Raw genomic sequence first — 23,986 nt, 5'->3', positions numbered from 1 at the left:
ATTTTGTAAGGGTATAAGAAAAGTCAGCCAGGCAACAGACTTGTTGGTCTAACTTGTGTAGCTAGTTCCGTGTTGTGCAATGGACGGGTAAGTTCAAGGATGAAGTTATGCTTGAGAAAATAGCAACAAACTAACATGCAATATTAAATATGTCCTGTAACGACAATGAGCTAGCGAATCTAGGATTGTGTTATTTTCTTTTGGTTGCGATGGAAACATGGTAAAACTTATTTTCTGTGCATCGGTGATAGACACTCCGAGAGGCGTAACGTTAACTAGCAAGCTACGTTATCGTTGCTTTGGCGTTGTAGTTAGCACTAGCAGGCTAGTTTTTATTTTTTATATTTTTGTTGTTGTCTAGACTCAATTGCCCTTTAACTAATAAAAAGCAAGACAGTGATGCATATTGAGTGGACTGACTAACTATCTCTGTGGGCTGGATGCTAGTTAACTAGCTTGGCTAAGGCGCTTCTAGCCACTGAAAATTGGAACCACCTGTGGCAGTGCGACGTTGGTTAGCGTGTGTTGCAAGAATGTTCGCCAGGATATTGTAATGTAGATAGGACTGTCTAACTACCATATTGTCAAGCCTTGCTGGCGGTTAAACTATACCTAGTTACTTGGTTTAGAAGTCTTTCCATTATGTTACTAACGTGGCTATCCAACCATGCGTGTTGTACATAAGTTAGATTTCTGCTGCAGACGTTCAGAGATAAACAATAGTTAGTGTGTACTTTAGTATTTTTAAATGTTGTTAATATTGGTATAGAGATCAGTATGCTTGAAATTCAGAGCAAACAGTGAAAAGACAAGAGAATATTAGTCTTGTTATTAACCCGCAATTTCTTCCAGCCGTCTAGAGACTGATTTGTATCCTATGGGATCTACTTACGTCACTGAACTAGAGTAAGTTCTTCTTTTCATATACATTCTAAATGCAAGGTACCAGTTCATTTAGTTGTGAATATCGGATAATAAACATATAATCCTTAGGCTGATTTTCATATCACTTTGGTTTTTGTGTTGTATGTTGGAATCAATTTTTACATCTAATTCCTGTAGCATTGTGAGATGCCCATTGTTGATTCTAAGTAACCTCCATAATGGTGGTGATAGTGACTAAGGTATTGTGTTGATAAGGTTTCTCAGCATGCAATGACTTGGTGTGAGTATTGAGTGATTTGAGCTGTTACATTGTCTTGCTCATCCTCCCCCTTGCAGTCAATGTAGCTTTGTATTAGTCTACTTTGTATCAAGTCTACTCTGAAAGCATATAATCCTAAAAGATGGAACATAGTTTTATTTTCCAGTAGATTGCAACGTGTAAAGCATTTAGCATTTTTTTTTTAATGTGCTTGTGTGGGCTTTGAAACCACAAGTGATTTTTCATAGCTGCAGATATTTGGCTTATGGGAGTTCCAGAGGGACATATTTTCCACAAAATACTGTTTTGCAGATGTTTTCCTTTTGTCCTAAAGAACATTAAATTATGATAATGCTGTTTTTAGCCACTGGTAACATTATTTATAGTGATCAGTGGCTAATATGTCTAATTCTGACTGAGCAAGGGTGGTAGATGGGAGGAAAGCTTGAGAGAGCTCTTGTTCTGCGTTTCCTGCCTGTCGCTCATGAGAAAGAGGATGTGGAGGTTAATCTTCAACTGAGTGTCCACCAAATACCACTCATTTTTCATGGGCAAAGCTGTGGGAAAGGGAACGGTTTGCTGTTTGCTCTATCAGCCGTTAACATTAGGGTTATCAAGGGAATGCTTTGCCTTAGTGACTTAAATGCAATTTAGACAATCAATCAACCTTGTTTTTCTACCTGATCTTGGTAGAATGATTCATTGTAACTTTTTACTTGTTTTCTTACAATTCCTATTATGGACATTCAACATATATTTAGAAATGGAGAGGCATTTGGCAACCTCCCAAGTCTTATTTGTGTAAAAAGAATAAACTATCATATGTAACATCTTATCTAGCACCCGACCTTAATGGTGGCGGCATCTCTCCACATGTCCAATGCTATTGCGAATTCAGGTTATGAAACTTGACAGTGAATTGGATGTTCTGCGTGGTTCCTTTATGATGAGTCATTAGCTAAGTTTCCATTAACTTGTCCTGCGATTATTTGTGTGTGTCTACATTTAGAAAGATCGCATAGAAAATGGACATTGCTTTTGTCGTGTAAACCTGGGTCAATGGAAACCTGCCTATTGACTTTAGTACAGGCCTAAGTGCTGAGCACGTTTATTTAGGAAGTGTTTGGTCTTAACTCAGCTTTTTCTTTCTGAGGTGACATCCTGCTCGTATTTTGGCGGCAGTGGTCTAAGGCACTGCATCGCAGTGCTAACTGTGCCACTAGAGATCCTGGTTTGAATCCAGGCTCTGCCGCGACCGGGAGACTCATGGGCGGCGCACAATTGGCCCAGCGTCGTCCAGGGTAGGGGAGGGAATGGCCGGCAGGGATGTAGCTCAGTTGATAGAGCATGGTGTTTGCAACGCCAGGGTTGTGGGTTCGATTCCCACGGGGGGCCAGTATATATATATATATATATATATATATATATATATATATATATATATATATATATATATATATATATATATATATATATGTGTATGTATGTGTATATATATATATATATATATATATATATATACACATACATACACATATATATATATATATATATATATATATATATATATATATATATATATATATATATATATATATATATATATATATATGTGTATGTATGTGTATATATATATATATATATGTATGTATTCACTAACTGTAAGTCGCTCTGGATAAGAGCGTCTGCTAAATGACTAAAATGTTAACATAACAATTTTTTATTGTTGACTCGGCAGCCTATATGGCAGTTTTGCTTCATGTTAAGGTTAGACCCTTGGACAATAAAAAAAAAAATAGCAAAAAGTTGAGTAGCTTAATTGTACCAATGTTGACTGACGTTCCTACTTTTCTGCAACTGATCAATAGTTGTTTTTAAATGCTTTTCTCTACCTTTTGGGGTTTCTTGGATCTTTACTATACAATAGTGAACCTCTTAGTCTTTTAACCTTAATTTGGGCATTTTAATTTTTCATCCTTACTGCTTCTAACATTCCTGTCTTCTCTTTTCTTCACAGCAGTGTCCACGATATTACAGTTGGTACAAAGGTAGGCACCCTCTTTTCTTCTCCTTTCGCTTTTTCCTCGCTTCAACATGTCAGAACAAGAGGTGTTTGACTAGGGCTTCTGATTTAGAATGATCTGTGGATGTAGCTGTGTGCAGATTTTACAAATTGTAGCCCAATTGTTGCTCAGGCTGCGTTTTATCCATAGTTGGAATCTTGTGATTAAACAGCCATGCCAACTATTGCTGCATGAGAAATGAAAGCGTTCAAAGAAGGCACCCCTACAACCAGTTTGGATCTGAGGGTGGGAATATCCTGTTTGCTTAGGTCGTGAGTTTCATTGGCTTCAAGTCACTTAACCGGTTGCTTTGTTTGCATTTTTCCATGGTTGTTGGCTGATTTAAACAGTGTTGTGAAAATGTAGAGGAGGCATGCACAAAGTAAAGGATACAATTAGGGGAATAGGCCTACCTAATGTTGCTTGTTTTCTTTCGTGACACATTGCTACACTTTATGGGGGCAAGCAAAAGTAAAACACCCTGCCTTGTCACTCGTAACCAGTTACCAAGTTGAAATCTCTTAACTGTTTTGATCTTGTGTGGTGAGAACATTGCTGTTGCTGTGGAAACAGTAGGGCCTAATTATTGGTTGGCTTTGGCATTGTGCCGGGAATGCTCTCGGTACATTCCAGCATTCTGGCTTCTCCACGCTCGTCTCTCTTTAAGGGTTTTTGTCTCGTCACTGATACACCAGCACATGTCCCAGTAAGTGTTAGCCAATCATAATGCTGTACCACCCATCCCTCCCTTGAGTCCTTTCTCAAGAAAATGACTACTTTTACCATCAAATGGCCCCCGCAGTCTGTCGGCCAGGGCTAACTTGAGCAAAAGCAGATGTTTCTAGATGGTGGACATTTTTATGAGAGGCATTTTATGCTCTACGCAGCAGACATGCAGTTATAAGTGCTGTCTCATTCCCCTGATGGATGTCGAGGGGAAGTTGAGTGACTCCAGGATATGTGGGTTTGGGATAGCGAGCAAACACACGGAGCAAGTGTTCCTGACTCGGTGCGTGTTGCCCGTCTGTGCTCTACAGACCGCTGTTACTGTCGCCTCCCAGCTTGGTCTTCCAAGGCCACCCCACAGCAACTGCATTCCTCACTGCTCTTTTCGCAGAGATAATCATCTGTGGTATGTGCCTAGCCAGGGGGGACTCTTAACACACAGCACAAAGACTGATTCTTACAGGTACCACGTGCATATGAGAAGGCCATTTTGTTACACATAAGCCAGCGCACATCGGTAACCTTAAGGCAGTGGTTGTGGTGGTAATACTTAGCCGGTTGTGGGTTATCTTCACAGGAAAGGGGGCAGTTTGCTGGAATGCGGGTGTTTTTCCCCTCCTCCATTTTCTAATTGCCTCTTCTGTTTCCTGTTCTCCCCCGGGGTGTGTCATTAGAAACTGCTGGCCTCAAAGAATGGCCTGTTGACTGTTTCAAACTGGTTGGGAGGCTCTTGGGTCAAATTGTTGCCCCTTTACCATTTTAGTTAGCAATATTGTAACCAGGCAAGTGCAACATTTTATTAATTTGATTTTGTGATATTATAGGCCTATATTATGGTGAGTGATGGTTATCCTGGAGAAGACTGCAGCTATTTTAGGCCTATGTAATAGTTGATGTAAATGTTCTTGAAATGCCACTATGGAGGTGTAGTCTACAGGTTCAAGCCTCAAATGTCATTTGGGAGTTTTCCATTGTTTTCCAGTCCTATGTTACATGTTGCTCTCTACCTTTTTTAAAAGATGGGGAATATGTCATTAAATGTAATGACTAGGCCTATTTACCTTAGCTGTGGAGATGGTCTCTCTTAATTTCATTCCTCAAAGATTGGGGGGGTGAATGGAACCAATTCAGCACATGCAAATATGTCCCCCCCCCCCCCCATTTTCAACATGCATGTTGTTCCACTGACCTCTGTACTCCCCCCACAAGCTGATTAGGGAAAGGATGGTATGGGGAAGGGCTGGGTGGCCTGTGTTTGATCATGGCAGTTGCCATGTTTCTTGGTAGCCACCATTATAGGCTACGAACTAGATTAAAACTCACGGCAGCCGAGACGTAGTTGCTTTAAGGGGTTCACACACCCTTGGTGTTTGGTGGCCGAGAGTACTTAGCACCTCTGAACGTAACTTGCAAACAGAGTTTACAGGGCATGAAACATTTCGACAGTCAGACGAATACAGCGGGTGGTCCCTAAAACACAGCGCTCTGAACGATCGGTGGACGAACGCTAGCTCCACCTTCGGTGCGATCTGCGTGAGCCTTAAGAGGCAGTGGATTGAATTGCTGTTCAATAATTTACATGTTGATAAGTAACAAGATCTCACTTAGCCACCTCCAAGGCTCCCCTGTTTTTATCGTAACTGGCCCTTTTAACTAGTTTCGCAAACATTTGTGTAAGGCAGAGTAATTGCCGGGAGAAATGTACACCTGGCTGTGGGTCGGAAGAGAAACAGCCTTTTGTGTATTCAGGCCAAGAGTCACGGGTGTGGCTTAGCAGCTCACCTCACCTGGAGCCACAGGCTAGGGTTTCTATGGTGACAGAGTGACATTCAATGCTGCCCTGGTAACGGCCCCATTCTTGAGGTGCATTGTCTCCTGCTCGCCTGCTCGGTCTTTTTCACTCCCCCCTGCTTTTTTCTCTCCACACCTTTCTAATTTCTTTTAATTTAGGCCCTCGATAGCTCCCTCAGAGAAATCCATTTAGAAAACAACTCACTTCATTAACATTGCTAACCAACTGAAAGCCTTACCACAGCTTTTTAAAGCATTGCAGCTTAACTGAGTTTTCTAACAAGTGTTCCTGTTCTCCTTATCGCATAGTTATTTAATAGGACATAATACTTAATGGGCTTAACACTTGACAACCGAATACATATCAAGTGTTAAGTCCTTAATCAATAAGTGTTTTAGTTTTTTTACAAGACAGTCTGGTCAATTGAGTGTAGTAACAGTTCTCCTTATCCTTGTAAAGCCATTTGTGAGAATGTTAGTGGCAGACAAAGCCTGCTCTGTGACTTGGCCTGCTAGGTCTTTTATTTATTTTTCATCTATAGCATGACCAGGAACATGCTTTTTGCTACCAAACCTCTTTTACAGACTTTTACACACACACTAACCCCCCCTCGCCCGCTACCCCTTACATATGGTTTTCATTGAGTCCCGCACCAGTGGAATTTGGAGTGGCTGGTGGGGAGAGTGGAGAGCGCATTCTGTTAACATCTCAGCACTGTGGAAGGCTGTTTAGCTGTGTACTCCTTGTGTTAACCAGAGCATGCTTCCCGTCCACATCGGTGATCACATGAAAGGAACTGGCTAGTTTGTGGTGAATCATTTCCTTGAGCTTTGTATCCATTTCCCCCTTTTGTTTATGTTATACTATAGAGGACAGCTGGTGTGCAGCCTCGTTTTACACACGCTGTAAAGCGTACTTCATTCTACCTCTGTTTTATAGGGCCTTGTATGTTTGTTTATGTCTCTGTATTTGTTTAAATCCGGTTTTACCGTGGTTTATGCTTTTCTTTATCAGCATAGGCTTGTAGTTTAAAGAAAATATAGTTGGGCTATGTAGATGTAAGATAACAACCTCTAAGTTTGTGTCAATCTAAATCATGGTGAGGATTTTAGCTAATTTGATTTTTGGGTGCCTGGTCCATAGACTATGGGGAGGGCGTGAACGGGTCACCATCTGAGCCATCTCCACCCCCTACCAGTACCCACCCGGGGTGTGCCAGACTGTGGGAGTGATGTACCACCAGGCCCATGACTCGGGTTTCTGCTCCCCCATCCTTCCCTCCCCCGCCCTCTCATTCCTGCTGCTTGGCGACCCAGAAACAGAGTTGTTTTTTTCCCCCTCTTCCCTCTCTGAATTTTTATTTTTTTGTCATTTAGCAGACGCTCTTATCTCTGGTTCCCTCCCTTAAACCTATGCCAATACGGATGACCCACACACACGCGCATACACATAAAATACAAGGGCGGTGGGGGTTGGGAAGGCGATAGCCTCTACCTTAGGCCATAGAGGATTTAAGGAGGTTAGCTAGTTCGGTCATTGGATCCCCATCAGTCTGCATATGGTCCTATCTATGCGCATTCCTCGCGTCTTTTGTCTGCTTCTTCTACTTGTAGCTCAGGGGCCGTATACTCAGATTCACATAACTTTTCATGTTTGCTAAGCAGCTGACCTTTTCCTGTTACCATTGTCACAAGGCAATGCCTGCCGGCCCTTGTATGACGCAATGGGTCACCCGGTACCTTTATACAGGCCCACATGAAAGGGTGGTAAAGGGACATAGCCTAGTAGTCCATCTGCTTGTTTTGGCTGTGATGGGGAGAACCGGTGCCAAGATGTCATTGTCAATATCAGTGTTCCCATTATTTTGAGGTCAAAGTGGGCGGTTTATTTAACCTGGGGCTGTTTACGAGTTTATTTTGTGGTCCCAATGCATACGAGACAAGCCGTTTCTCCCGTTTCCATTGTAAACCATAGGTCTTACCGTCAATAAATGGGAGAAATGTGCTATTCAGGCATTAGGCTGGTCATGTCTTTAAAATTATGCTGGTGGTGCAGTTCTGCATTGGTCTCAACATCATGTCCTTCTCCCTTTGCAGAGAGGATCAGACGAGCTTTTCTCCTGCGTTGCCAACGGACCCTATATAATGACCAGCGCAGCAGGTTAGTGTTGCAACCTCCATTTTTATATTAATATCAACCAAGTAAACATTTTAATCCACTATGAGCAAAGGTTGAGGCTGAATTTCCAAAAGGACGTACATCCAAGCTGTAGGCTCTCTCTCTCCTCCACAGCCAATGGCAACGACAGCAAGAAGTTCAAAGGTGACATAAGGAGCCCGGGCATCCCGTCGCGCGTCATCCACGTGCGCAAGCTCCCCAACGACATCAACGAGGCAGAGGTCATCTCCCTGGGCCTGCCCTTTGGTAAAGTCACCAACCTGCTCATGCTCAAAGGAAAGAACCAGGTAAGTGGTCTCACATGCCACCTAGCTCATTCGCTCTAACAGGTTCTCTTGCCGTCAACTCAAAGGGGAGGGGAGCATTAGTAACTATTTAATGCAATAGTAGTAACCAACTGTTAACCAGAGTGGAACATACAACTGTTGTAGTAGTAGTAGAGTTCAGAAAAATGGTGTTCTTATGGCATTCTCCTGTGTGTCCAGGCCTTCATAGAGATGAACACAGAGGACGCGGCTCAGACCATGGTCAGCTACTACTCCTCGGTGACGCCAGTCATCCGCAACCACCCCATCTTCATGCAGTACTCCAACCACAAGGAGCTCAAGACGGACAACTCCCCCAACCAAGTGGTGAGTCACTCTACTGTAGCTACAGGGAGGGGAAAAAAGTATTTGATCCCCTGCTGATTTTGTACGTTTGTCCACTGACAAAGAAATGATCAGTCTATAATTTTAATGGTAGGTTTATTTGAACAGTGAGAGACAGAATAACAACAAAAAAATCCAGAAAAACGCATGTCAAAAATGTTATAAATTGATTTGCATTTTAATGAGGGAAATAAGTATTTGACCCTCTCTCAATCAGAAAGATTTCTGGCTCCCAGGTGTCTTTTATACAGGTAACGAGCTGAGATTAGGAGCACACTCTTAAAGGGAGTGCTCCTAATCTCAGTTTTATACAGGTAACAAAGACACCTGTCCACAGAAGCAATAAATCAGATTCCAAACTCTCCACCATGGCCAAGACCAAAGAGCTCTCCAAGGATGTCAGTGACAAGATTGTAGACCTACACAAGGCTGGAATGGGCTACAAGACCATCACCAAGCAGCTTGGTGAGAAGGTGACAACAGTTGGTGCAATTATTCGCAAATGGAAGAAACCCAAAATAACTGTCAATCTCCCTCGGCCTGGGGCTCCATGCAAGATCTCACCTCGTGGAGTTGCAATGATCATGAGAACGGTGAGGAATCTGCCCAGAACTACACGGGAGGATCTTGTCAATGATCTCAAGGCAGCTGGGACCATAGTCACCAAGAAAACAATTGGTAACACACTACGCCGTGAAGGACTGAAATCCTGCAGCGCCCGCAAGGTCCCCCTGCTCAAGAAAGCACATATACATGCCCGTCTGAAGTTTGCCAATGAACATCTGAATGATTCAGAGGAGAACTGGGTGAAAGTGTTGTGGCCAGATGAGACCAAAATGGAGCTCTTTGGCCTCAACTCGCTGTGTTTGGAGGAGGAGGAATGCTGCCTATGACCACAAGAACACCATCCCCACCGTCAAACATGGAGGTGGAAACATTATGCTTTGGGGGTGTTTTTCTGCTAAGAGGACAGGACAACCTCACCACATCAAAGGGATGATGGACTGGGCCATGTACCGTCAAATCTTGGGTGAGAACCTCCTTCCCTCAGCCAGGGCATTGAAAATGGGTTGTGGATGGGTATTCCACAATGACAATGACCCAAAACACACGGCCAAGGCAACAAAGGAGTGGCTCAAGAAGAAGCACATTAAGGTCCTGGAGTGGCCTAGCCAGTCTCCAGACCTTAATCCCATAGAAAATCTGTGGAGGGAGCTGAAGGTTCGAGTTGCCAAACGTCAGCCTCGAAACCTTAATGACTTGGAGAAGATCTGCAAAGAGGAGTGGGACAAAATCCTTCCTGAGATGTGTGCAAACCTGGTGGCCAACTACAAGAAACGTCTGACCTCTGTGATTGCCAACAAGGGTTTTGCCACCAAGTACTAACATGTTTTGCAGAGGGGTCAAATACTTATTTCCCTCATTAAAATGCAAATCAATTTATAACATTTTTGACGTGTTTTTCTGGATTTTGTTGTTGTTATTCTGTCTCTCACTGTTCAAATAAACCTACCATTAACATTTATAGACTGACCATTTCTTTGTCAGTGGGCAAACGTACAAAATCAGCAGGGGATCAAATACTTTTCCCCCTCACTGTAGGTCCTTCTCAACAGTTGCGTAACCCTTTATCTGCGCAGGCTTACTACTTCTGGAAGGCCATAAGAGAAGGATGAACTAGTGCTTTTCATGTTTTCAACATAGCTTGTACAAAGAGCTTGTCTCCAAAACGCATCAGCAAGGGAGCTCAGCTGCCACCCTGAACCTACTTTCATAATTACTCTTCATTCATTTTGGCGTTTTCATTTTGTAGGCTTCTCTGAGCAATTAGTGTGTTTGATGCTTAGAGGCAACATGAAGTGGGTTTCCTCCACAGTAGACTAGTTTGCTGTGTTAGTGTTACACATTTTTGTTTGTCTTTAAAGGTATTTTGAATCTGGCTCTGGCTCTCTCCTCTGTTTCATGTATTGCTGGGTCAGAATGCCTCATTTGGAAACTCTGTTCTTGCCAGGGCTTGTGTGGTTGCACAAACAAACCACCAGTCTACTTGTCAGCTGACTTCAGCCAATCAGAATGAACATATTTTCTGCCATGTTGCTGAAAATGGAGTTGTTGGCATTCGACTGCTAATTTGTTCAACTTCTACTTTATTCCGCAGTGTGTTTCTCAAGTTGTTTACCTTTCCCTGAATATCTTGCAGGGGATGGGACCCGGTTCAGGGAACAGAACCGGAAAAAAAAAAATTCAAAGAACAGAAACAGATCCTGGAATGAATGTGATCCATAATGTTCCAGAACAGAACTGTTATTTTAAAAGCATGGGAACTGATTTAATATTGTTTTGCGTTCCAGACACACAAGAAAATTGTCCCACAACAAAATGCAACAAAGTGCCTATATGCAAAGTCCTCACTCAGACGTATTCCAGTATCTACCTGCAAGCTGAAAATCTTTGCCTGTGCGTGTTTAGGCTACTGTACTGATCTTACAAGGTTGATTCAGAAGATGGGGAGTCATTTTTAATTAGCGAGAGAAGAATGGATTAACTTTTTCCAATGCTAGTCAAGGATACTATAGGCTTAGTTATCACGTTTCACGTTGGATTACTACAGAAAGGTAAGACTTGTTTTTAGCTCGAGCTTGTTAGCTAGCTGGCTCAAAGGACATTCAAAGTTCCTCGATAGAAGCCGCTCCTCCTAGGTATAATTCTGTGGCTAATTCATATAATCCACGTCATAACAAGATGCCCAGCGCTTCATGCTACCTCCTCAACCCTCTCGCTCTCTCCCCACCTGCAAAATCTGTCACATCTTGCGCCATAGGCTACACTTGTCTGTCCATCACGCATGTAAACAACTAGCTTGCCTGCTCAATCCTCACTGATTTAAGTAATTTTTAATGAGATAAATGTAAAAAAGTTGATTTCACAGGTTAAAAAAGTAACAGAAGGAATGATATCATCATTTTTTTGTTCAAACCGGTTCAGAGCTTTTTTTTGCTGGTTGGAACAGTGGAATGAAAGGGGAAAAAATAGTGGTTCAGAACGAAGCGATTGGAAAATCATTATGGTTCCAACTCCTGATATCTTGTGGTCGAGTGTGTAGTGTGTACCATGCACCCTCCCAACGAGGCCCTCCCCTTTTCTAAACATTGTTTCCTGGGAGATGGCATGCCAATGGCGACCAATGGAAGCCACAGCTGTGCACTCTACTCCCCTTCAAATTACTCCACTCTGGTCTTATCTGCTAATAGGCCAATGAAGTGAACATAAACACTACTGCTCTGTAAATGAACATTCCAAGACGTTTGTGTTTTGCTGGTAGAAGCTAAGTTTCTCTCCATAGTGTTCCTCAGTGTTTTACATACTCAAACGGGCCCCAGAGTTTCCACTGAGTATACAAACATGTCACGGACAGAGTGGTCAGCAGCACCCTGGAATGTAAATCTTTTACGTCCCCAAATAGTTCTTTTTACAGCCATTTTTCTTGTAAATGTCCAGCAACTAACCTAAGGCTATTCAATGAGAGTATTCAGAACATTGAAACATATTGTGTAGAACAGAGATGACTGTCTGTGGAAGTCAGGTCAGCTCTACCTGAGCATTTGTAAATTCTCTTGCTTCTTCCCACTTCCACTGAACCATCCTCCTCTCTTCCACAGAGAGCCCAGGCGGCACTGCAGGCAGTGAACGCAGTGCAGGCAGGGGGCATGCCCATGGCAGGGGGCATGCCCATGGCAGGGGGCATGCCCATGGCAGGGGTGGATGCCTCGGGTGGCATGGGCGGGCACAGCCCCGTCCTGCGCATTATAGTAGAGAACCTCTTCTACCCAGTCACCCTGGACGTGCTGCATCAGGTAACACGCACACGCTTTTCACTACATGTATGACTGTATATAGGTCGGGGCTTGTATTCCCCCTGACCATGCCCTCCTCGCATGCAGATCTTCTCCAAGCTCGGCACGGTGCTGAAAATCATCACCTTTACCAAAAACAACCAGTTCCAGGCCCTGCTGCAGTACTCTGACGGTCTGACCGCTCAGCACGCTAAACTGGTAAGTAGTGCCATCTACCTGTCACAATAATATACAGCAGTTCTTTTTCCTCTCCCATTTGTCTTCATTGTCTTCCGATCCTAACTTTAATGTGTTTTAAATGTAGAGTGTGGGGAAAATAATAGTCTGAAAGATGAATGAGCAGATCCTTGGATGCAGTCTAATGCTGAAACTGTTGCCCTGTGGTGAAGTCTTTAGACGGGCAGAACATCTACAACGCCTGCTGCACCCTCCGCATCAACTTCTCCAAGCTGACCAGCCTGAACGTGAAGTACAACAACGACAAAAGCCGCGACTACACGCGGCCTGACCTGCCCACGGGAGACAGCCAGCCCTCCATCGACCACCAGGCCATGGCTGCAGCCTTCGGTGAGTACTATGGTGAATACGTTTTAAAATTACCTCCATCCTTCCTCCCTTCTCATTTAGACATGACTGGACAGGTGGAAGCTATGCGGCTGAACCTGTATCCTTCTCCTGTCCAATCATTTTCAACATGTTATATTTGTGTCATTTACAATAAACGGATAAATGCAACCAATCAATTAACACTCCTCTGTATCCATGTGTGTTTTTCTCCAGGTGCTCCCGGGATCATCTCGGCCAACCCGTACGCAGGAGCTCATGCCTTCCCCCAAGCCTTCGCCATTCAGCAAGCTGCAGGTGAGTCTGGTCGTCCTCTTTCTGACACTTGCCTCGCTCCTGATGAACATTGATGGATTGTATTTACACAGACCTTTTTCACTAGCGCTTTACATTTAAAGGGGGAAACTGGCCTCATCCACTACCATCGAGCTGCACTACTACTTTGATACTTTTGCGGACCTTGACCTATGAGCAGATTAGCAGTCGTGCTCAGCGGCTTCCAGTCCAGCCTTTTCTCTATCAACCCATTTCCGGGGCTTGTGCACTGAGTTTTTTTTTTTTCCTCCCTACCGTTTGCTTCCCTCTGCAGGCCTGACGATGCATGGTGTTCCCGGAGGCCTGGCCCAACTGACCATGCCCGTGGCTGCAGCCGCGGCGGCTGCAGGCAGAATGGGTTTCCACCAACTGTCCGGTGGCCACTGTGTCATGCTGGTCAGCAACCTCAACCCAGAGGTTAGTCCTGCCTTGCCTCCCTCTTGCCCCCTAGTGGCCCAGATGGACTGAGTCCAGCTGTAAAGCCTCTGTAGACGGGGGTTTCATTCCTGTTCCCTACCTTGCGCCCCAAAGTGTGCACTTGCACACTCCTCCCTCATGCGTTTAGAAGTTGATTTGTCATAAGCATGGGCTACCTAGAGGGAGTTTTCACCAAATTTCTTGTAAATTCATGCAGGGGAGTGAATGAGTGCATACTTTGGGGAGAGAATTGGACTGCAGCCCATATTCGGCGATAGCTGCTTCAGTGGGCACACATGACACATGCCAAGTAAATTGGGCTGTGTATTATATGCTGGCACTCCGTGTAACAACAATGATGTTAATGTATCCACTTCTATTGAAAATGTTTAGAATTCAGGCCTCTCCCTTCACCAACACGTAAAGAAACCATGCATTAAGTCACGCCTAAGTGATACAGCGCCCCCTTTTCTCTTGTCAACTTCCTACAAGAATGCAATGTGTACAAGTCCAGTGTAGCAGAGCTTTTGGCTTCTTTTTCCCTAGTGTTTTTCCTCACTCCTGTTCTCCTCTGAAAGTGTTGTACCATCCCCGTTACCAAAGTTTCACTAGCAGTAGATGCTAACACTTAGGATATACAAGCTTCATGAATGTTCATTTGTTGACTCATTGTCATTATTATAATTCCAAATAAATATATATAAGATTAGCTTTAGGTTATTTGTGCCCTCATACATATAAACTATATTATTTACCATACAGCCAGTTGGACCTATATATTGGACATTAACTGTGTGGAATTTCTGTTAACATTACACTTATCAACATAATTGTACCAGTCCCTCTTAATCTACTAAGCATGATGAACTTACATTTATTTGAGAACTCATTCCGTAACCTCCACACATGCAGAGCAATTTTTCATCCGATTAGAGGCAATATTGCTTTTATGCATTTTAACATGGCCTTTAGCTTAAGCCCAACAAATATTTGTAGAATAATTAATTTTAAAGATTGTATCTATTTGTCAATAGCAATGGTGCACATCAACTCAGACAGAATTAAAGAAGTATTGTATCATTCCTACTAGTTTCATTGTTGGTTGGTAATCTTCACTCTGATTTAAAGCACATTCTATACTGGATGGAACACTTCATATTTCTTTGTATACTGACCTTGTTTTTTACCTCCTTTTTCTTGTTTCTCTCCCTCCCCATTCCCCCTCTCTCCCCCTCTTTTTTGGTTTTAATACCTTCACCTGGAAACCTTTTTTTTTTTTTGCCAAACTGACCGCACGCCCCATGTATTCACTCTCCCACCTTCTCTCAACCATTACACCCCATCTTCTGCTGTGTACACATCACATGCATATAAACACACACGTAAACATATCCACTCATCTTTGCTCATATCATATTGTTACATATACCACCTCCTCCACATCTCCTCCCACTCTTCGCTCCTGTCCAATTTATTAACCCTCCTCATGATCCAACCACCATGTTTTTTGTTGTTGTTTTTTTTGCCATTCCCCGTGGAACTGCCTCCGCTGTGGATGATTTGTTGAACCTCCACTCTACTGCCTCCGATCTTTTTCCTGTCCCTTCCTCCCTCCGCTGCATTCCTCTGCTGTCTTATAAAGAGAGTTACGCCCCAATGCCTCTTTATTCTTTTCGGTATGTTATCATTAGCACCTTTTTTTATTATTACTGCTTGTTTATTCTGTTTTCTTTTTCTAAACTATTTTTTTTCTTTCTTGTTTTAGTGTTCAAATGTTTTGCGTGTTGATTTGAGAAACTTGGCCAAAAGTTGCAGCATTTCCATGGGGTTTCTGTCCACGTGCATAGCTGGCTTTAAAGGGATACTTCCCTCTGATTCGACCATTTATCAAATGTTTTCTCTCTCTGAAAATGGTCTATAGTTATGGTTTTGAGTCTGATCAACTTCAGCCAAATTGGTCAAGAATACGTGGACCTGAAATGCAATTTTGTGCCGATCTCTCAAGGATGCATTTTTCGGTCCCATGCTATGGATATTGCAGACTAGTCTTTTTAATCCTATGGACCAAAGTTAATGTCCAGAAAACCTATGAATAATTTTCAAATCAGAGTTAACTATTCCTTTAAACAGCAAATGACAAGACTGCATGTTGTGCATTTTAATTTATAAGAATATCTTGTGGAAAATTCTGTGAGATGCTGTAACCTTTTGCCACTGTACATTAGATTTTATAATTTGTCTTGTCATAGTTTTCATGGTGAATTTGCATTCTTGATTTTGTCATCTTGCATGCCCTTTATGAACGCTGTATCAATTGCTTTTGGTTAATGGTCAAGACTCCCATTTGTGCAGAGTACATATGGCCAACTTGCATTCCTTCTGATCCTTATTCAAAATTTCTGACTTGCAGTCCCTGTTTTTTTTAACCATTAAGTGCCTTCACCTTCCTAAATGTTATTTACCAATTCATCAGGGAGGGGTACCTTTGTAGACGCAAAAGTCATTTCCTCCTTGATAAACTACATGAATCCCTAATTTTACCTTTTCTGTCCAAGTGTAGCAAAATATTGAAGTTCCACAGCCTGTCTCTGAGAATTCCAATTCTTTGAGTTTATTAAAACCGATGTAGAAACGGTAGCCTACACTTCGATATTTTTTAAATGGACATTTATGGTGTAGTAGTCACGCAAGTACCTCTGAGATAGTAATTGACCAATTCCCACTAGTGGCCATGATGAAACATTGCAATGATCAGTGGCTTCAGTTACTTTTGCTAGAATGTATTTGGCCCCCCTTCTCAGTTAGATAAATGGAGGAGCATCTTGATTGTGAACTGAAGTTATTCATATACACAAGCTTCCCCGTGGTGCTTAGATGGGTGTTAACCAAATCTTAAGTGCCCAAAGACATGGTTTTGATAGGATGGCTTGGTCTGGTTTAGAGTTGTATTGGTTTTCAAACAGTTGTCCCCCCCCCCTTCCTAAATCTGTGTGAAGGTGTATATGGCGACGTGATGAGAGTGAAAATCCTGTTCAACAAGAAGGAGAACGCTCTGATCCAGATGTGTGATGGGACTCAGGCGCAGCTAGGTAAGGCCCGCTAAACTTTCCTGGAAATAAATACCTCAAACTAAAATCCAGGAAAACTAGCGCCAACCGAAACAGCGACAGCAACAACGATATGTAGAAAGTGATGTGCATCTGAAAATGATGCTAAAGGGATACAAATAAATAATCTCATGTTTTCTTTAGCGATGGAAATTAGCTATCGTGTTGACTATACCCAAACACTCTGAATAGAAGACTCACACTGCTTTACCTCTGCTTTCAACAGCAATGAGCCACCTGAATGGCCAGAGGCTCCATGGGAAAGCGCTGCGTGTCACCCTGTCCAAACACACCAATGTCCAGCTGCCCCGCGAGGGCCACGAGGACCAGGGCCTGACAAAGGACTACAGCAACTCCCCCCTGCACCGCTTTAAGAAGCCCGGCTCCAAGAACTACTCCAACATATTCCCTCCCTCAGCCACCCTGCACCTCTCAAACATCCCGTAAGTAGACCAGAGGAGTTTCTCCTGCAATGAGCCCCCTGACCCTTTCGATAGCTGCTAGTCCTCGGGTACCACTTTCATGGTTTGACAAAATCTCTACAAATGTATTGGTAAACTACTGCTAAAAGCTTGTCAAGTTTTACAATGGTTTCGTCTTTCTTTCTTTTTAGTCCCTCTGTGGTTGAGGATGACCTCAAGATGCTGTTTGCGAGCTCCGGTGCAATGGTCAAGGCCTTCAAGTTCTTCCAGTAAGTTATTTTCCCCCTCTAAAAAAAACAAATTCTTATCATTTTATATCTTTATTATTTTCTATCTGGTCACGTGTGTGTGTGTGTGATGTAAAAAAAATAATAATATCTGCATTCGGAAAGTATTCAGACTAGGGGTGTAACGATTCGTTTTAACAACGATTCGATTTGTATCACGATTCGTGGTTGTCGATACGATTCAAGGACGATATTGGTTCATTTAGAACGATACGATCCGAAACGATTCAGTGACTTGAAATCGATTCAGTAACCTTTTAGCCAAAAATTCAACCAGTGTGACTGAAATAAATACCTGGATACTGGACAGTGCAGGTGAAGTTTCCTAGATTCCTGTTTCTTGTAAGGACCGCAATGGTGGCTTGATAATTTCTCGCTCGTCGGCTTCTCCTCTGTCGTCCGCCATGCTATGTTTTGTTGTCTTTGCGCCTTTGCGCTGCTGCTGGCGCGGGGCGATGACGTCACGGATAGGCAGACTGAATCGAGTAATGTTTAAAGCCTTTATCATTAAAAGTGCTAAGAAAAAACATCCATATAAAGTCTGACGTGCTTAAATCCAATGGGTTATTTCCTAGTATCGATACAATCGATTTATTATATTTTAAAACGATGTTAGATTGATATATGTTGTCCAAAAGGCCAACTCGCCGAGCACAGATCGATGTAGTTGGATCATAGGAATATAAATCGATACATCGATGTAGTAGATGGATCGTTACACCCCTAATTCAGACCCCTTGACTTTTTCCATATTTTGTTACGTTACTGCCTTATTCTAAAATAGCCTCATCAATCTACACACAATACCCCATAATAACAAAGCAAAAACAGGTTTTTGGAGGTTTCTCTCATTCTTCTCTGTAGATCCTCTCAAGGTCTGTCAGGTTGGATGGGGAGCGTTGCTGCACAGCTATTTTCAGGTCTCTCCAGAGATGTTCGATCGGGTTCAATTCCAGGCTCTGGCTGGGCCTCAAGGACATTCAGAGACAATGCAAATAGTCATTTGATTAGATGTTCAGGAGTCTTATGGCTTGGGGGTAGAAGCTGTTAAGAAGCCTTTTGGACCTAGACTTGGTGCTCTGGTACCGCTTGCCGTGCGGTAGCAGAGAGAACTGTCTATGACTAGGGTGGCTGGAGTCTTTGACAATTTTTAGGGCCTTCCTCTGTTTGTTGCTAGGCAACCAATTTTAGTTAGCTAGCTAGCAATGGCAATCATGTTGGCATATTTCCTACTGAGATTACTGTTCAAAAACATGTTCTTGGGTTTAAAATAATCAATACTGAAACTTTCAGATTAAGTTTGTGTGAATTAAACATGTTAAATTGCTTTCATGAGCTTATTCTCTCACTGCCCTGAGTTTAAGACAAGGGTTTAGCCATCTTGGAATTAAGAACAAATCCCAAAACTTTATTTTCAAGAATCTAATTTCTTAACTTTTTGCTTAAGGAGAAACATAAGAAATAGCGCAATAACATTTCCAATAACATTTGAGGAATAGCAACTTTGCTTAACTTTCTTCATGAGTCTATAGTTAAGAAAAAAATGGCAGTTAAGACATTTCTTAAGAAGATTTTGGGAATCTGGGCCCTGGATTGTGCAACATTTGCCCATTTTTATTCTTTTCAAAATTATTCAAGCTCTGTCAAATTGGTTGTTGATCATTGCTAGACAACTATTTTCAGGTCTTGCCATAGATTTTCAAGCAGATTTAAGTCAACTGTAACTTGACCACTCCGGGACATACACTTTCTTCTTGGCAAGCAACTCCAGTGTAGATTTGACCTTGTGTTTTTAGGTTATTGTACTGTTGAAAGGTGAATTAATCTCCCAGTGTCTGGTGGAAAGCAGACTGAACCAGGTTTTCCTCTAGGATTTTGCCTGTGCAAATCCTGAAACACTCCCAAGTCCTTAACGATTACAAGCATACACATAACTTGATGCAGCCACCACTATGCTTGAAAATATGGAGAGTGGTACTCGGTAATGTGTTGTATTGGATTTGCCCCAAACAATTTGAATTCAGGACAAAAAGTTAATTGCTATGCCAAATTTTTTGCAGTATTACTTTAGTGCCTTGTTGCAAACAGGATGCATCTTTTGGAATCTTTTTTTATTCTGTACAGACTTCCTTTTCACTCAGTCAATTAGGTAAGTATTGTGGAGTAACTACAATGTTGTTGATCCATCCTCAGTTTTCTCTTATCACAGCCATTGAACTCTGTAACTGTTTTAAAGTCACCATTGGCTTCATGGTGAAATCCTCCCCGGCAACTGAGTTAGGAAGGACGCTTGTATACTTGTTGTGAATGGGTGTGTTGATACACCAGCCAAAGTGTAATTAATAACTTCACCATGCTCAAAGGGATATTCAGTGTCCACTTTAAAAAATGTTTTTGACCCATCTATCAATAGGTGTCCTTTGCGAGGCATTGGAAAACCTCCCTGGTCTGTGGTTGAATCTGTTTGAAATTCACTGTTCGACTGAGGGACCTTACAGATTGTGTGTGGGGTACAGAGATGAGGCAGTCATTCAAAAACCATGTTAACTATTATTGCACACAGTGAGTCCATGCAACTTATTATGTGACTTGTTAAGCACATTTTTACTCCTGAACGTATTTAGGCTTGCCATAAGTGGTTGAATACTTTTTGACTAAAGACATTTCAGCTTTCCATTTTTTTATTAATTTGTAAAAATGTCCTAACATAATTCCACTTTGACATTATGGGGTATTGCGTGTAGGCCAGTGACAAATCTCTAATTATTCCATTTTAAATGCAGGCTGTAACACAACAAAATTGTGGAAAAAATCCAAGGGTGTGAATACTTGAATACTTTATGTAGCGAATGATAGAGCAGCGGAATAATAGTCGTCCGACTTACCTAGCATAAAAACACGAGTTACCAAACTCGTTCACAGGGTTGGTTAACTGAGGTTCCTCGGGTATCCACCTGGAACAATTTACAAAGCTCATTACAAGTGAATGTTCTGGTGCCGCTCTGGCAATTTTAGCGTTGAGGACCTAGTAGCTGAGGAATGTCACTGTTTTTCGAAAATTGTGTTTTTTTATTTTACGTTGTATTGATTGTTTTGTTTAACTTTTTATTGATTTGTTGTATTACTGTGATCAGGGCACCCTTGAGAATGAGGCCCTGGCCTCAATAGGTTTCCCCTGAATACATTTTTTTCTGTTGCGTGATGTGTGTAAAGTGCTTATATTGGTCCTATGACTTGAATGGGATTTGTGCCACAAATGCTAAAACATGTGGCACAAATCGGTGCCAGTGAAACTTAACCAAAGCATGGATTGCTGCCATACCATGTCCATATACTGCAACAGGGTAAGGAAACCAAAATGTCATTTTGGATGAACTATCCCTTTGAATGTGTAAGGAAAGACTGCCGTGTGTGTGCAATGTTTTTTTTTTTTTTAGGAAAGGCTGCATATCTGACCGTGTGCAAATTTGATTTTTTTTAGGAAAGACCGCAAGATGGCCTTGGTCCAGATGAGCTCAGTCGAGGAGGCCATAGAATCCCTCATCGAGTTCCACAATCACGACCTGGGTGAGAACCACCACCTGAGGGTCTCCTTCTCCAAATCTACCATCTGAGGGGGGCAGCCCAAAACGCTACTGCTAATGGGCCGCCCCATCCCTTCACGACCTCTACTATGTCAAGTTGTGGGAAAGCGACTCTTCAGTCGTAAAGTAGCATCCACCACAGAAATCACTTCCATCATTCCTAGTATATTATATTTATATTCCATTATCTATATAAATCGACATATAAACCATATGGAAAAGAAAAGTGCACACCCGATTTTACAGGGTAATTTTTTTTTTTTATATATATTTCTAGAGTCTTGCCTTTTATGAGAGGTAAATGAATTCCTTGCTCTCTCTTTGCACCGACAGAAGTAGTTTACACTTGCCTGTCTAAGAGTCTGACTTAAGACTCGCGTAGCCTAAACTTCAGTCAGAAAATTATATTTGCCCTTGGGGTCCAGCACCACTAGGTTCTGAGGTACTTTTGTGATGCCTCATGTCCTCTCTGCCTTCAGATGTTTTCTGTGCCTTACTCCAGAAGTCTTATGTCCTTCAATTTGATACTTTGGCATTTTACAAGCAAATTTTGTTTTGGCTATCTTCCCCTCTCCAATCCTTGTTTGTGAAGACCAGGTTTACAGCTGATATGGGTTTACTGTTTGTATAAAATGTATTACAAGGTGGTTCATTTCTTTTTATGAAGGTATTCTATTTAGTCTTATTTTAAAATGCCCTCTTATTTTAAAAGTAAGATGAGCTAGTTAGTTGGGAAGATTAAATCCACAACTCATCTAGCTTTTTTATTTTTTAAATATATAAACCCCTTGTATCAGGGTTTGATTCCTAGTCTTGTTTACTGTATGTCTAGATGTAGGTTGTTTGCATTTTATGAAATTTATGCAATAAGTTTTGTACAAATCCAGTATTGTACTTTGTTATTCCTATATACTGTTGGTTGTAGCTGATAGGTATTGGTCAGTGGTTGCCTTAACCACTGTGCCTTTGCAAAAGGTCTATTGCTAGAACTTTCCTGATGTCTTGTGTTTGTTTTATGATTTTTGTCTTAATGGCTTGCCTCGCCTTTGAAACACTACAGCGCAAAACCAAATAAGGCCTTTTTGCAAGTTATTTTAGCGAACCTGTACACACCGCTTTATTCATAATTCACTACCACAGAGTTGTGGTAGTCTGCCTGCCAATTAGCACATTTACAAGGCTCTTACGGGGCTCAGATATATGCAGACTATTGCGGCTCTGCTGCTGTGAATTATAAAATAAACTTCAGAATTGGAAGTGTCTCAAGTCAGTTGAATTCCAAGATGAATGATGGTAATTTCACATTTACACATGCTCGTAAAACAAGAGCGAATACTTTCATGTCTGCTACTCGGGTTAGTGTTTTCAAAGGCCTCACAAGAGGGGTTAGTAGCCATATGTTATAGGGCTGTGACTTTTACTTAATGCAGTCATTGCTAACGGCAATACGGCACCCTCTGTCATGGTAGTCTATGGACTGGACTTGTGGCCTGGACAACGTTCAGCTTAAATTGAGATCCATTTAGCTATTTTGGAGAAGTGCCTTTCAAACAAAGCCTTTTTTTGGTCTGTTTAGGAAATGCGCACATCCGGAATAAATGTAATCGTCTGCAGTGATTCTAGGTGCTTGCTACATTGAAGGTGGACACATTGTTGTAGATCACATTTAAAAGATCATTATCAACTATCAGTCTTAATACTTGGACATTCCACGTGTGCATCATTTTCTGTTGGGGAAATGTTTCGGTTATTTTAGGTTTTCTTACTTCTAACAATTAATTGTGCATCAAGTTCCTATTATTAAGTTGAACTGGTGCAAAGCAATAATATAATTTCAGGGTCATGTGAGTAACCCCAGTGCTCAGACGCTACGTTCGATCACTTAAGTGTTCTTGAACACATCAGTTGATTACATGCTAACCTATTCATAATTGGACTCCAGCAATGCAGAAGAATCCCAATTTGTTTGTAGATTACTCAAGAATACGTGACACTTGTCTCCATATCACTATGTAGCATGTGTTGATATTAAAGGTATTTTACTTGCTTTGCATACCCCAGGCCATGGCAGGAGTGGATTTCTCAATTATGCAAAATTGCACAGCATTTAAAATCATTACAACCTCAATCACTTAACATTAAGATGGCAGGATTTCTTAAAGCGAGATGATTGTCGGGGGGAAGCTGTACATAATTGTTTTTTGGTACCACAAAGTAGGTATTCCGAAACTAGGTTTTATATCTATGAAACGTATATATTTTGATTACCTTTCTCTTGAGCCTCTCAGTTTAAAAACAACATTTGTATCACAATTAAATTGTTTTCTAACAAACAAAAAAATGGGTCCCTTTTGGTCATTGTAGTGTTCTGTATAGCTTAAACTTTTCTTGAAATTGTGCCTTCAATAAATATTCTCTGCTTTCAATTGGTAATTTCCTTTGGGTTCTGCTATTTTTAGATTTACCTCCTTGCTCATCAGTTTGTTTCCTTCATTCCCCTGCTAACCATTGGATCTATAGAGGCTACTTCTATTGTTTCTGAGCCAAATACTTACGAAAGGAGGACTGGACACTATATTGATTTGCAATGATTAAACGTACATAAAAATACTTCAGCGTATGAAGCCCAAACTTTTTGGTTTCCAACTACTCTTGGAAGCACTGTCAGTGGTGTGCGTCATACACAGTTTTAGGGTTCACTGATGGTCAAATTCAGTATATTTGCATGAATTTTGATGACGTATTGTATGCTAAGTACTGGTAACATTTGGGGAGCAACTTCTATGAACTACTTTGTGTAGTTGCTTGCAAGTTTTATTTCATGTAATAGGGGCCAGGCCCTGTGTTTTTCCCTGACCAGGAAAAGGTGTGGCTATAACTTGG

At 41.8% G+C, this 23,986-nt stretch overlaps 1 protein-coding gene across 3 annotated transcripts; it reads left to right on the top strand.

The window, feature by feature from the left end:
- On the top strand, positions 1-23,669 carry LOC311131127 (polypyrimidine tract-binding protein 1-like). Of its 3 annotated transcripts, none has more exons than XM_084163948.1 (16): positions 1-87; positions 853-906; positions 3,162-3,192; positions 7,822-7,885; positions 8,018-8,190; positions 8,389-8,535; positions 12,213-12,407; positions 12,495-12,605; positions 12,797-12,974; positions 13,188-13,268; positions 13,561-13,703; positions 15,346-15,379; positions 16,700-16,792; positions 17,037-17,253; positions 17,424-17,501; positions 21,001-23,669. In XM_084163948.1, exons 1-16 carry the CDS (start codon positions 80-82, stop codon positions 21,131-21,133), a joined length of 1,740 nt encoding a protein of 579 aa, XP_084020074.1. In that variant the 5' UTR covers positions 1-79; the 3' UTR covers positions 21,134-23,669. The 3 variants fall into 3 exon arrangements, with proteins under 3 accessions (XP_084020074.1, XP_084020073.1, XP_084020075.1); XM_084163947.1 differs by having other exon boundaries at positions 12,797-12,986; XM_084163949.1 differs by lacking the exon at positions 3,162-3,192 and having other exon boundaries at positions 73-87; positions 12,797-12,986.
- The last annotated feature ends 317 nt before the right edge of the window (positions 23,670-23,986 follow it).

Source organism: Coregonus lavaretus (genome assembly GCF_964263955.1).
Source record: "Coregonus lavaretus genome assembly, chromosome: 6".
Taxonomy (NCBI): Eukaryota; Metazoa; Chordata; class Actinopteri; order Salmoniformes; family Salmonidae; genus Coregonus; species Coregonus lavaretus.
The sequence above is the reverse complement of the archived record's forward strand: the minus strand, read 5'-3'. Positions and strand labels throughout refer to the sequence as shown.